Source organism: Hemiscyllium ocellatum, chromosome 39 (assembly GCF_020745735.1).
Source record: "Hemiscyllium ocellatum isolate sHemOce1 chromosome 39, sHemOce1.pat.X.cur, whole genome shotgun sequence".
NCBI classification, from domain to species: domain Eukaryota; kingdom Metazoa; phylum Chordata; class Chondrichthyes; order Orectolobiformes; family Hemiscylliidae; genus Hemiscyllium; species Hemiscyllium ocellatum.
In genome coordinates this window covers 36356055-36370546 of record NC_083439.1, presented here as the reverse complement: position 1 = coordinate 36370546, position 14492 = coordinate 36356055, and the positions used below count along the sequence as shown (strand labels likewise).

The window sequence follows — 14492 nt, the reverse complement described above, 5'->3', positions numbered from 1 at the left end:
AAATAGGAGACAGAGTGTGTTAGCGGAGAGCTGTTTTTCGGACTAGACCAGCTGTGTGTTGCAAGGATCAGTGTTGAGTCCACTGCTTTGTCAATTATATAAATGATTTGGATGTGAATAGAAGACGAATGGTTATTAAGTTTTCAGATGACACCAAACAGCCTCACAGCACCAGGGACCCATATTTGATCCCAACCTCAGATGACTGTCTGTGTGGAGTTTGCACATTCTTCCTGTTTCTGTGTGGGTTTCTGTCAGTTGCTCTAGTTTCCTCCCACGGTCCAAAGATCAGCAAGTTAGGTGGATTGTCCATGCTGAATTGTCCGTAGTATTCAGGATGTGTGGGTTAGGTGCATCAACCATGGTTATAGGGAAAGGTTCGGGGAATGGGTCTGGATGGGATGCTCTTCGGAGTGTCGGTGTGGATTTGCTAGGTTGAATGGCCTGTTTCCATATTGTGAAGATTCCATGCAAATTGCTGGTGAGTTTAGGAATTGGGATGTCATGTTGGGGCTGTATAGGTCATTGGTTAGGTCACAATTGGAATATTACATTCAATATTGGTCTCCTTGCTTTAGGAAAGATGCTTTTGAACTTGAAAGGATTCAGAAAAGATTTTCAAGGATGTTGCCAGTGTCGAAGGGTTTGAGCTCAGGAGAAGCTGAATAGGCTGAGGGTATTTCTCCCAAGAGTCAGATGCTGAGGGGTGTCCTTATAAAGGTTTGTAAAATCATGAGGGGCATGGATAGAGTGAATAGTCATGGTTTTTTTCCCAGGGTAGGGAAGTCCAAAACTAGGTTTAAGGTGAGAGGAGAAAGATATAAAAGGGACCTAAGGGGCAGCAAATGCCCAAGACACATTTTGTTTTTCCCATTGAAGAATAAACCAAGGACAGGGTTAAAACTTGCTTCTGCACTGAACTCTGGTACCTTCTGAACTGAACAAAGGTTACACCTCAAGTGCAAGGCATATAGGACGCATGTTTTATTACTCAAGGCATCAAATAGAAGAGCCACAGTTGGAGCACCATGCGCAGCTCTGGTGGCCACACTATAGGGAGGATGTAATTATACTAGGGAGGGTGCAGAGGAGATTCATCAGAATGTTGCCTGGGCTGAAGAGAGACTAGACAACAGGGGATATTTTCCTTACAGCTGACAAGACTGAGAAGGGACTTGATTGAGTATACATTATTATGAGGGGCATAGAGAAGGTAGATAGAAAGAAACATTTCCCCTTGGTATAGGAATCAATAACAAAGGTGCAAACAGTTAAGATAAGAGGTTTAAGACATGGTGGCTCAGTGGTTAGCACTGCTACCTCACAGTGCCAGGGATCTGGATTTGACTCCAGCCTCAGGTGTGTATGGAGTTCACACATTCTCCCTATATCTGCACAGATTTCCTCCCATAGTCTAAAGATGTGCAGATTAGGAGAATTAGCTGTGCTAAATTGTCCGCAGTGCCCAGGGTCGTGCTGGCTACATGCATCAGCTTTGGGAAATGCTGGGATAGGGTAGGGGGATGGGGCTGAGTGGGATGCTCTACAGAGGGTGGAGTGGGCTAAATGGTCTGCTTCCACACTGTAGGGAAGCTATGATGGAAGTTTAAAGGGGATTTAAGGAAAATGTTTTACACCCAGATGATGGTAGATAGCTGAAACTCATTGCATGAACAGGTGAAAACAGCTGGAACCATCATATTTGAGAAGTATTGACATGAATACTTGAAATGTCATACCAAATAAGGCCATGGGCCAAGTTCTAGTAAATGGGTAGAGAGTAGATAGCTGCTTGAGGACTGGTTCAGACATAATGGAACAAAATGACCTCCTTCTATGTTGTAAGAACTCCAAGTTCTGATGATAGGTCATTGGATCTGCTTCTCTCTCCACAAGCTTACTGAGCATTTTCAACACTTTCTGCTGTTTTACATCTTGGATATTTAAAATACTTTGGGACATCCAGAGATCGTGAAAGTTGCTGTATAAATGTAATAGTTGTCCTTTTTTGGATGATAGACTCACATCCACATGTCCCTTTGTTAGTGCTGGGGTGACGCTGACCCCGAGTGACCCGGAAGTGCTGGTTGGCCGGCCTACTTGGCAGGAGAAGCTTCGTTGATGGCCGCCGTTATGTGGAAGGCTCCGCTTCAGCAGTGCCTCAACGCCTCTCGATGTTAATTTCAGCCACACACCCGTCGTTACCGGACAGACGATACCCGACAGGAAGCTCTCGCCACGGCTACCAACATGGGACGATCCAACCACTGATCGATGCTCAGGAGCCGCATCCGTACCCGCCCTAACCACGCCCAACGTTAACCCTCCTGTTCCATACACCCTGACCCTCCTCCTAGTCACCGCCCACATCCTTAGCATTGAACCGCCGCCTGCGCCCCGCCCCGCCCCTCCAGCTAAACCCCGCCTACTCTCAACCGCCCTTTCACCATTCGAGAACCGCCTCCTCCTCTTGGACCCGGCAACACGTCTCACGCTAAAGCCCCGCCCACTTCACCCTGGCGCCGCCCCCTCCCGATCTCGCCACTCTGCTCTTGTTTCACACCCATTCAGCAAAACCGCCGACTGGACCACGCCCCGCCGACTGGACCACGCCCCGCCCACCTACCGACACCGCCGCTTAGACCCCGCCCACTCCCGTATTGTCACGCCCTCCACATCTCCGGCTTCTTCCCGGGCTCTGCATCCCCCTCGTAGGTCCCGCCCATCTCGCTCGCGCCTGTTTCCTGGCAACCGTCTTCCATGCCGACTGTGGCCGGGGAGCAGGGAGACGAGGAGCATTCCTCGTCGTCCTCCTCCTCCCCCCCTCCCAACCCCACCCCTTCCCCCAGGATGAATGGCTTCTCGCTCGGGGAGCTGTGTTGGCTCTTCTGCTGCCCCCCTTGCCCAAGCCGGATCGCGGCCAAGTTGGCCTTCCTGCCGCCCGAGCCCACCTACACGGTGCTGACGGAAGAGTCGAGCAGCCTGTGCAGCCTACACCTGTCGGAGCGGGCCGACTGGCAGTTCTCGGAGCGGGAGCTGGAGCTGCTCGAGGTGTTCTTCGTGCGCAGCGGGCGCGGCAACCGCCTGGCCTGCATGTTCGCCCGCTGCGTGCCCGATAGCCGCTATACGCTGCTCTTCTCCCATGGCAACGCAGTGGACTTGGGCCAGATGTGCAGCTTCTACATCGGCCTCGGCAACCGCATTAGGTGCAACATCTTCTCCTATGACTACTCGGGCTACGGGGCCAGCAACGGGAAACCGTCCGAGAGAAACCTTTACTCGGACATTGAGGCGGCGTGGACAGCACTCAGGACAAGGTCAGTGGAGCAGGGTCAGTACTGGAGGGTCCGATCTCTACTGACTGCAGTGTGCCACTGAAGAGACTGCATCTCTGAATACATAACACACTGTTGCTTGCCCAGTGGGTTTATGGAGATCTAAATTCCAACAGCTAATATTGATTTGTTCAATTTAATTAAGCTTTCAGAAAATGGTACAATATATGTGACATTTCAAACATTTATTGATATATAGTAATCTGCAAGGAAAGAAAAAAGTGACTTTGGACCTATGGTACCCAAAGATGCTTACCACTGGAATTTTAGAACATGGAAAAGTACAACACAGAACAGGCCCTTTGATCCACAATGTTGTGCAGAAGTTTAACCCTAATGTAAAATATAGTAACTTAACCTACACACCCCTCAACTCTCTGCTATCCATGTGCATGTCCAGCAGTCGCTAAAACGTCCCCAATTACTCGGCTTCCACCACCACAGCTGGCAATGCATTCCATGCATTCACAACTTTCTGCGTAAAAAACCTACCTCTGACGTCTCCTTTATACTTCCTCCTAATATCCTCAAACTATGACTCCTCGTACTAGTCAATCCTGCTCTGAGGAAAACTCTCTAGTTATTGACTCTTTCTATGCCACTCATTATTTTGTAAACCTTGATCAGGTGTCCTCTCTTCCTCCTCTCCACAGAGAAAAGTCCGAGCTTATTCAACCTTTCTTAAGGCAAGTCCTCCAGTCCAGGCAGCATCCTGGTAAACCTCTCCAAAGCCTCTGTATCTTTCCTATAGTAGGGCGACCAGAACTAGACACGATATTCCAAGTGTGGTCTCACCAGGGACTTGTAGAGCTGCAGTGAAACCTCGTGGCTCTTAAACTCGATCTCCCTGTTAATGAAAGCCAAAACACCATATACTTTCTTAACAACCCTATCCACTTATGAGGCAACTTTGAGGGATCTATGTACTTGCCCACCCAGATCCCTCTGTTTCCCCACACTGCCTAGAATCCTGTCTTTTAAACCTATGTTCAGCATTTGAGTTCGACCTTCCAAAATGCATCACTTCGCATTTATCCAGGTTGAACTCCATCTGCCATTTCTCAGCATAGCTCTGCATTCTGTCATGTTGCAGCCTGTATTAGCCCTCTATACAATCGGCGACACCTCCAACCTTTGTGTCATCTGTAAATTTACTAATGTACCTCTCAACCTCCTCATCCAAGTCATTTATAAAAACTACAAAGAGCAGAGGCCCAAGAACAGAGCCCTGTGGGACCCCACTCCACACTGACCTCCAGGCAGAATACTTTCCATCTACAACCACTGTCAGCCAGCCAATTCTGAATCCAGATAGCCAAAACTCCCTGTATCCCATACTTCCTGACTTTATGAATGAGCCTTCCATGGGGAACCTTATCAAATGCCTTGCTGAAATCCATATACACCACATCCACTGCTTGACCTTCGTCAACCTGTCTCGTCACCTTTTCAAAGAACTCAAGATTTGTGAGGCATTACCTGTCCCTCTCAAAGCCATGCTGACTGCTTTTGATCACACTATGCTTTGTCAAATAGTCATAAATCCCTACCCTCAGAATTCTTTCCAAAGCTTTGCTGACCACAGACATTAGACTGACTGGTCTGTAATTGCCAGGGATTTCTCTATTACCCTTCTTGAAAAGAGGAACAACGTTCGCCTCCTTCCAATCCTCCAGTACGACTCCCGTGGAGAGTGAGGAGGCAAATATCCTCGCCAGGGGCTTAGCAACCTTCTTTCTCACTTCCTGGAGCAGCCTAGGATAAATCTGGTCTGGCCCTGGGGACTTATCAATCTTAATGTTTTCCAAAATTTTCTCACCTTGTGTTGGTTTGTTTTGGATTACTTTGAGATTGACTGCCAGAATTAAGAACTTCATTATGGTTGCATTGTGCAACTACCAAGATAATAAATTAGCATTTCCTGATTCCTTTTCAACTACAAACAAGTAGCTGAACAAATGCCTAGCATTCTTCTCTTGAGTTGAAGGTTGCAATCCTACTCCATCTGATGTATCCTTGCAAAATGTACAGTGGGAGTAAAGTTAAAGTTGTCATAGTCCTAACAGACCATAGGCTACTCGTTAGAGAGAGATTGGTGATGGTTTAACCTGAGAGTCACCACACCTCAGGTGAAGCAAAAGGTTGAGAAGAGCCCTTCACGGTAACCTCTGCTAGCGTGAGAATTGAACCCAAGCTGTTGCCATTACTGTGCATTGCAAGCCAACATCCAGCTAACTAACCCCCACAGTGGAATTGCTGCCTTGTCAAAAACTCCACTTTTTGGGTGAATCACAAGGTGGTTCCATTGGAATGTAAAAGATTTTGAGCTTTAATTCAGGGAGAATAGTGTATTCTGGTCAACAAACTTTCCTCAAGCCCCACCAAAAACAGATTAAATGATCATTTACATTGTTTGCTTTTGTGGAATTGTGCTGCGTACGAACTGGCTGCTGTGTTTGCCAACATGGTTTAGAACTTTGTTCGAACAATTAGTTGATTATGAAGTGATTTGGATACTCTGAGTGTAAATGAATAACATTACAAGATTTAATAAAAGTGACTTCATGATTGATATTTTTTTGAAGTGCTACCACTTGAATTATGTTGGGAATTTGCTCTACATGGTTCATTTTCCTGAACTCCATATTACACTGTCTCTAGTTCCTCGCTATTTTATGGCTGAATAGATTCTGATGCAAAGTTGTAGTATCTTGATGAAAGCTTCATATTAGGATTCTTCCCAATGCATGTCTGATGGTGCGCAGTACCAAAGTGAAACATGATTAAACAACGTTGCACATGTGAAGGGTACTTGTCCATTCTATGGCAGACCAGCACTTTTTTTGGCTGAGAGTTATGGACCTTTGCAGCACAGGTGGACATTTAATTCATTATTTATTCATTCAAGAAATGTGGGTGTCACTGGCTGGCCAGCATTTATTGCATAGCCCTGGTTAGCCTTGAGAAGGTGGTGATGAGCTGCCTTCTTGAACCGCTGTGGTCCTCTTGGTGTAGGTGCACCCACAAAGCTGTTAGGCAGGGAATTCCAGTATTTTAACCCAATGACAGTGAAGGAACAATGATATATCCCCGAGTCAGGGTAGTATGTGACTTGGAGGGGAACTTGTAGGTGAAGGTGTTCCCATATATCTGTTGCCCTTATTCTTCCAGATGATGAGGAAGTGGTGGAGGCTGGTACAATTGCAACATTTAAAAGGCATTTGGATGGGTATATGAATAGGAAGGGTTTGGAGGGATATGGGCCGGGTGCTGGTAGGTGGGACTAGATTGGGTTGGGATATAAGGTCGGCATGGGCGGATTAGACCAAAGGGTCTGTTTCCATGCTGTACATCTCTATGACGCTGTGTATTGTGGCTAAGTAGCTATCCAACTTAATCTCACCTTCCAGGCTGTTGATGCATAACCTTGTAGCTTATTCTATTTCAAGTGCACATCCAGGTCCTTTTTAAATCTTATTACAGTTTTTGTCATGAACACCCTTTCAGCGAATGGCTTCCAGATCTCCTCCACTCTCTGGGTGACAAAGTTTTCATCAAATCCCTTCTATAGCTTCCAACCTCTTAGCTTAAATCCTTAGCCATAAACCTCTAAACCAAGGAGAATTGGGCAAGTCTATCCAGATATCTTAATTTATGTTCTTCAAAGAAGTCAACTTTCAGCTTCATTTGTTCCAAAGAAAATTAATCTTGGTTTAACTAATCTTTCCTCATAACTAAAATTCTCCTATCTAGACAACATTCTTGGACATTTTCTCTGTACCGTATCTATTGCAATGATGTCTTTTGTAAAGTGCAGTGACCAGAACTGCACATACTCCTGCTCTGGTCTAATTAATGGTTTATACATATTCTGCATGATATCCCAGCTCTCGTATGCTGTGCCTCGGTTAACAAGTTATCCCGTATGCCTTCTTGACCACCTTATCCTTTGTGGCAACCTTTAGTGATCTGCAGAATCCCGACAATATAGAAGCAGGCCATTGGGCCCAACAAGTCCACACCAACACTCTGAAGAGTATCCCACCCAGACACATTCCCCTACCCTATGACTCTACATTTCCCCTGACTAATGCACCTAATCGACACATCCTGGAACGCTATGGGCAATTTGTATGCCCAATTCACCTAACCACCACATCTTTGGACTGTGGGAGGAAACTGGAGCGCCTGGAAGAAACCCACGCAGACAATGGGGGAATGTGCAAACTCCATGCAGACCATTGCCCGAGGCTGGAATTGAATCCTGGCCTCTAGCACTGTGACACAGCAGTGCTAACCACTGGGCTGCCGTGTATTCTAACATTTAGCATGTATTCACTTGCGTTGTTAGCCTTCCCAAAGAGCATTACCTCTCAATTCTCTGGATTAAATTCCATGTGTTCCATTTGGCCACCTCACCAGTCCATTGATCTATTCATGTAGTCGACAGTTTTCTTCAGAACAAGCCAATTTTTTTTGCTATCTACAACTTTTTTCATTGTTCCCCACACCTTCAAGTCCAAACCTTTGTAATTTATCAAGGCGTATATACCAAAGCCATGTAGTACTCCACTAGAAACTACTTTCCAGTCAAAAAAATACCGATCAGCCAATTTTAGACCCAACTTGCCACTTTGTCTTGGATCCCATGGAATTTTACTTTTGAGATCAATGTCTCGTGGGACTTTGATTAAAAGTCTTGATGGAATCCATGTATGTGACATCAACTCACCTTGTTGCCTCCTTAAAAATTGTATTGTTAGTAATTCGCAACATTTTTGTGATGAATGGTTCTGATTGTCTTTGATTAATCTGTGTCTATCGAAATGAAATGGTATCTCTCAGCATTCTTCCCAATAATTTTCCGACCACCAGGAGCGTAATAACTCAGCTGATCCCTTTCTATTTTTTTAAATCAATGGTACAATGTTAGCTATTCTCTGGTCCTCTGGCACCATGCTCATTGAGTAAAATTGGTAATCAGAGTGTTAGTTATTTCTCCTCGTGCTTCCTTTAGCAGCTCAGGATGCATTCTGACAGGGCTAGGGGACTTAACAAGTTTCAAATATTTAAGCCTCTTAATTCTTCCTCCTTCAATAAGCTATTCACATTTAACATTTTAAATTCCTCCTTGATCCCTATGTCTATATTGTCCACAGATGCAAGAACCAATAAGAACATTAAGAACCATACCCAATTCTCCACATCAAGGTAGCCCTATGATACCTAATAAACCCTATTCATTCTTTAGTTATTTCCTCTCTGAAGTTATAAAAAAAATTGGGATTTTTAAAATTTTACTTGATGTTATTTTTTCATGCCCACTCTTTCCTTATTTCTGTTTAAATTATTTTTTTTTTAAATTAATTACTGCATTTGTAATGTTCCCCTTAGACTTTCCATAGTATTGATCCCTCAGTTTCAGACATGAGGTTATTTTGCTCCTTTATCCTTTGTATTTAATGGAATGCATTCACTCTGTTCTGAACACTTAGTATCTTTTTCTTGACTGCAAATGTGTTGCTGGTCAAAGCACAGCAGGTTAGGCAGCATCTCAGGAATAGAGAATTCGACGTTTCGAGCATAAGCCCTTCTGGCCGGACTTACCTTCAAGACAGCTGGTTCCTGTTTCCTTTACCATGCGCTGACAATATTAAGGCTATTTCATTCCCTACAAGGTGCTTCACAATTTCTTAACCTAAATTTCTTCCAAACATGTCATCCATTTTGATTAGGGTCAGTCTGAGATGAATCACTTTCTCATAAATAAATATACAGTCAAATTGGCCTGGAGAGATATCATATATTAATCTCAAGGAAGACAGAAAATATAACTTCCTACAGTGATACTAGGTGTCCAGTTTGACTAAATTTGTTTTGATTAGAAAATGTCCAACTTGTAACTTATTTTGGAAGTAAATAAGAAATGGAGTTGGGAGATTCTCACATCTTGCATTGAATAAATAGTGGAAGTGTATAACTTCTGGATTGGATGTCATGATACGTTAGTAACATCTCGCTATCTTTATATATTACTCACTACTCAAGGCAACTGTGTCACATTTAGACATTTCACTTTATGAATGTGAACGAAAGCAATGTTTGAATAGTTGTACTGTTTCACTTGGAATTGTACATGAAAAATAAATCCAAATTCAGTTCTAATGTGGCAGATTTATCTAATAAGATTATTGTATGTCACAATATTCAGAGCTGAAAACATCTTCAGAAACACAGAACATAACTAAATTTTGCATATTATCCTGTACTGAACGTCAAAACTTTGACACTGTACAGAAATTTCATCAAGTTGAAAGCTAGTAATAGCTTGGCTGTAGTCTGTCGCTACAAAAGCTAGAAAGAGGACAGTGGTCTGCCTTCAGGAGAGGTTTTCAGTTTCAGCTAAGGAGGTACCCTCCATAATTACTGGAATGAGTGAGCATCTTTTTGAGAAGAAGAATTGTATGAAGCCCAACCACCCCTTTTAGATTTGCGACTTAGTTCTGTGGCATCAGTAAGGTCACTCGTTTCTTTTCGCATTATTTATATTGCTTGGAAATAGCAATGCAGGAACCAAGGCAGTGGTTGGGCAGAAGTAATAATGTGTGACAAAGATATTAACACAGTCGTGCAACAACCTCCTTCAGTCTGCCTTCTGTAACCTAATAAGCAGAATAAAATTCAGTTCCTAAATCTATTTCATACAAGTGTTAGTGTTTAGCTTCAGAACATTGAATGTTGCATTTCATTTGCATCGTTTTGAGGTTTGATCAGCATATTTTTTGCAAAATAAGTTTTCATGTGGGGAACTAAAATCAGACAGACAAATTCAAATTCCAGCTGCTTGAAATGCAATGACTTATTGACTCTTGACAGATTAGGTAGCTCTAACAAAATCCTTAATTGGAGAAAAATAAAATTACAATTGTAGCTGCAAATCACGCTATAAGGTGAAGAAATTTTATTAATCTTGTGACATAGCTGCTTCTTTAACAAGGTTATGTTGTCCTTGGCGTTTTGTTTTTAGAGAGGTCATAAATGACAGTTTGTGAAAAGTCTGAGCTTGAAGGGTTTTAGGGCCAAATTGTTAATTGCTAACAGTTACTGACTCAGGCAGAAGCCTTTCAAGTTTAAAAAAAAACGAGTACAATGAAAGAGGACTGGCCAGTTCACCCAACTCTGGTTTGGTTTGATTTTAAACAGTAGCGTGGAAAAAAGCTGCTGGACCAAAGAAGCTGGTCCAGGCTAGTACTCTCTCTCTGACTTGAATCATCTAAGAACTTGTGTTTGATTTTATTTTTTGTGCCAAGGAATGTTTATGGGGATTGTTACAAGTATTTGGAACAGCATCATTAAGTTGGATTTTCGGAATGGTTAAGTTATTCGTTATTCTGTTTTTTGTTGTTTGTGTTTCATTCAATAATTTTGTAAATAAATTCTGTTTTGTTTAAAACTGTGGTTTGACCAGCTGATTCTCTCCTGGAATATCTACTTTACACCTGCTTAAAACAACGAGCAAAGTTAGGGACTGGGCAACCTTGTTGAAATGTTTTAAGGGGCCTGGCCTGATCCATAACAATCTGGTTAAAAAGAAGACTTGCATGTTGAAATAAGTCTAATACTTCGTGCCACTTGATTATCAAGTTCTTTGTAATTGTATAACTTTCCTTGGTACTCAGTTTTAAACTTTTTTTGTACATTAAATACTGGGCATCAAAATATAAGAAATAACAGCTAAGCTCACCTGGTTTCTTTCATGTTTGAATCTGATTTTGTTGGTTTAAGCATCATTCTGAGTCTTAAGCATATAATTTTGCTGGCACAATAATGCAAGTCTTGAGAGTATGTTGCATTATTGCTAATGCCTCCTTTCAATGAATTTGAACAGAAACCATGCATTCCAATCTGTTGGGCGAAAAAATTCTCCAGCAGTATTTGAAAAGAATTGACTTTCTCCCACGGCACGGTGGCACAGTGGTTAGCACTGCTGCCTCACAGCGCCAGAGACCCGGGTTCAATTCCTGCCTCAGGTGACTGTGTCTGTGTCTGCGTGGGTTTCCTCCGGGTGCTCCGGTTTCCTCCCACAGTCCAAAGATGTGCGGGTCAGGTGAATTGGCCATGCTAAATTGCCCGTAGTGTTAGGGTAGGGGTAAGGGAGGGTTGCGCTTCGGCGGGTCGGTGTGGACTTGTTGGGCCGAAGGGCCTGTTTCCACACTAAGTAATCTAATCTAATCTAAACTAATATCGACAGTCACAGGTGAAATGCTGGAAGATTAGAGGGTGGCTAATGTTGTGCAGCTATTTAAGGCTGCAGGGAAATGTCTGGGAACTACAGACTGGTGAGCCTAACATCTGCTGTGGGTAAGCTGTTAAAGGAGGTTCTGAGAGATGGGATCTATAGACATTTGGAGAGGCGCAGACTCATTTGGGATAGTTAGCATGGTTTTGTGTGGGGGAAATCGTATCTTATGAATTTGATTGAGTCTTTTTTGAAGAGGTGACCAAGAAAGTCAGTGAGGGCAGTGCAGTAGACATTGTCTACATAGACTTTAGCAAAGCTTTTCACAAGATACTGCATGGTAGGTTGTTGAATAAGGTTAAATCTTCTTGTCCAACCCTGCATTGTAGAAAAATCGTGCTTTAGAAACAGTGCTTAGAGTTGGAGATGTAATCCCATTACAGCCAACACATGTTTAAAAAGTTAGCACTTTTGAAACTGTATTCCCAATTTGTCAATCGCATTACTGAATTTGCATTAATGAAACGAGCATTATAGCAGAATGATGAGTATACTGGACAATGAAGAGGGATATCTGGGAATGCAGCGAGATCTTGATCAACTGTGCCAGTGGGCTGAGGAATGGCAGATGGAATTTAATTTAGATAAATGCAAGATGTTCCATTTTGATAAGGCAAAACAGAGCAGGACTTACACAGTCAATGGCATGGCACTGGGGAGTGTTGTAGAACAAGAGATCTTGGGGTGAAAGTTCATAGCACCATTGAAAATGGAGTCACAGATAAATAGGGCAGTGAAAAAGGCTTTCAACATGTAATTTTCATTGGTCAGAGTATTGACTGTAGGAGTTGAGACATCTTGTTGCAGCTGTACAAGACATTGGTGAAGCCACATTTGGAGTACTGTGTGCATTTCTTGTTGTCCTACTTTAGAAAGGATAGTATTGAACTAGAAAGAGTACAGAAAAGGTGTTCTAGGATGCTACCGTGGCTTGGTTTAAGTTATACGATTATGTTGGATAGGCTGGGACTTTTCTTTTACTAGAGCGTAGGAGACTGAGGGGTGACATTTGTGGGGGTGTATAAAATCATGAGATGCATGGGTAAGGTAGATAGCCAACAGCTTTTCCCCATGGTAGGAGAGTCTACAACTAGAGGGCATAGAGTCAGAGACATTAGGGATATTTAAGCAACTGCTGGACAAGCACATGGGCGGCAGTAAATTGAGGGGTGTGTAGATTAGATTAGATTAGATTAGATTAGATTACTTCCAGTGTGGAAACAGGCCCTTCGGCCCAACAAGTCCACACCGACCCGCCGAAGCGCAACCCACCCATACCCCTACATTTACCCCTTACCTAACACTACGGGCAATTTAGCATGGCCAATTCACCTGACCCGCACATCTTTGGACTGTGGGAGGAAACCGGAGCACCCGGAGGAAATCCACGCAGACACGGGGAGAACGTGCAAACTCCAGATTAAGATAAATTCTCAGCACAACTATTATTCTTGTTTAACGTGAGTCCAGAGGGGCAATTTTTTATTTTGCAGAGGGTGGTAAGTGTCTGGAATGGGCTGCAGAATTAGTGGTGAAAATGAGTACAAATTCATCATTTAAGAACTATTTAGACAGGTACATAAGTTGGATAGGTATGGAGGGTAATGGACCAAATGCAGGCCAATGGGACAAGTTTTATATTATGAAAACTGGGTAGCATGAGCAAATTGGGTCGAAGGGTCTGTTTCTATGCTGTAGAATCCAAGATGTCAAAAATCAAATTGCAGGAACACTTCAAAGAAGAGTCATATTGGACAAAAAATATGAAATGTTTCTCATTTCACAGATGTTTCTAGTCCTGCTGAATTTCTCCAGCACTTTGTTTTTATATCAGATTTCTAGCATCTGAAGTATTTTGCCTGTGTTACCACAAAGAAGAATGGCTTTTTATCATGTTTGTAGTTTGGTCGTCTCACCATGACCAAATTGGCCACCCAGCTACCAGCCATTACTGCACTGCAGAAATACTGTACTTTATTAGCTGTAAGGTGCTGTGAGATGTCGAGAAAATGAGCTTTTATCATTTCACACCAGGGACTTTGTGGAAGGAGTAAGTATTTCCAGGTTTAATGTAGCAGGAAGCAGATGCAGTCCAAAGTTACACGACTCAACTTTTACAAGTGTGTGATTTTTCTTTTTCTCCAGTGATCACACCTGTCTTCCATATCATTTCTCTTTTGAATGAGACTGATGATTTAATGTTAGTCAATGCCAGTATTCCAAATTTGTTTCAATAAGCAGTGGTTGGAGAGTTGCCCAAAGGCAGCTTAAATCTGTTCCATTCTATTTATCCCATGTCAGGATTGCATTGAAATCCAGGGCCCTGATGAAAAAGCCACACACTGACCTGCTGTGCTCAGTTCTGTCTAAAATTACGTAAATCCTTTCTCCTTCTGTCATGAAAAAAATTTGTGGCCTCTTTAATCTTAAACAGCAATTTGACATTACAAAACTTCCCAGTCCCTCCCACCCACACTCATCCTCCCACCTGTGTGCATATATATATTGAGAAGGATGTTGTGAAACTTGAAAGGCTTCAGAAAAGGTTTATGTTAGATAAAAACAATGACTGCAGATACTGGAAACCAGATTCTGGATTAGTGGTGCTGGAAGAGCCCAGCAGTTCAGGCAGCATCCAAGGAGCAGTAAACTTGACATTTTGGGCAAAAGCCCTTCATCAGGAATACCCTTCATCAGGATTTATAAGGATGTTGCCAGGGTTGGAGAATTTGAGCAGTAGGGAGAGGTTGAATAGGCTGGGGCTATTTTCCCTGCTACGTCGAAGGCTAAGTGGTGAGCTCATAGAGATTTATAAAATCATGAGGGGCATGGATAGGATAAATAGACAAAGTCTTTTC

General features: G+C 43.0%; 1 protein-coding gene across 3 annotated transcripts in view; it reads left to right on the top strand.

Moving 5' to 3' along the window:
- The first annotated feature begins 2110 nt into the window (after nucleotides 1-2110).
- The window catches only part of abhd17c (abhydrolase domain containing 17C, depalmitoylase), an 84087-nt gene continuing 71705 nt past the window's right edge, over nucleotides 2111-14492 (top strand). For all 3 annotated transcript variants that reach the window (XM_060852982.1, XM_060852980.1, XM_060852981.1), the window contains exon 1: nucleotides 2111-3317. In XM_060852982.1, the coding sequence (XP_060708965.1) occupies nucleotides 2761-3317 (557 nt within the window). In that variant the 5' untranslated portion in view covers nucleotides 2111-2760. The remainder of the gene's footprint in view (nucleotides 3318-14492) is intronic.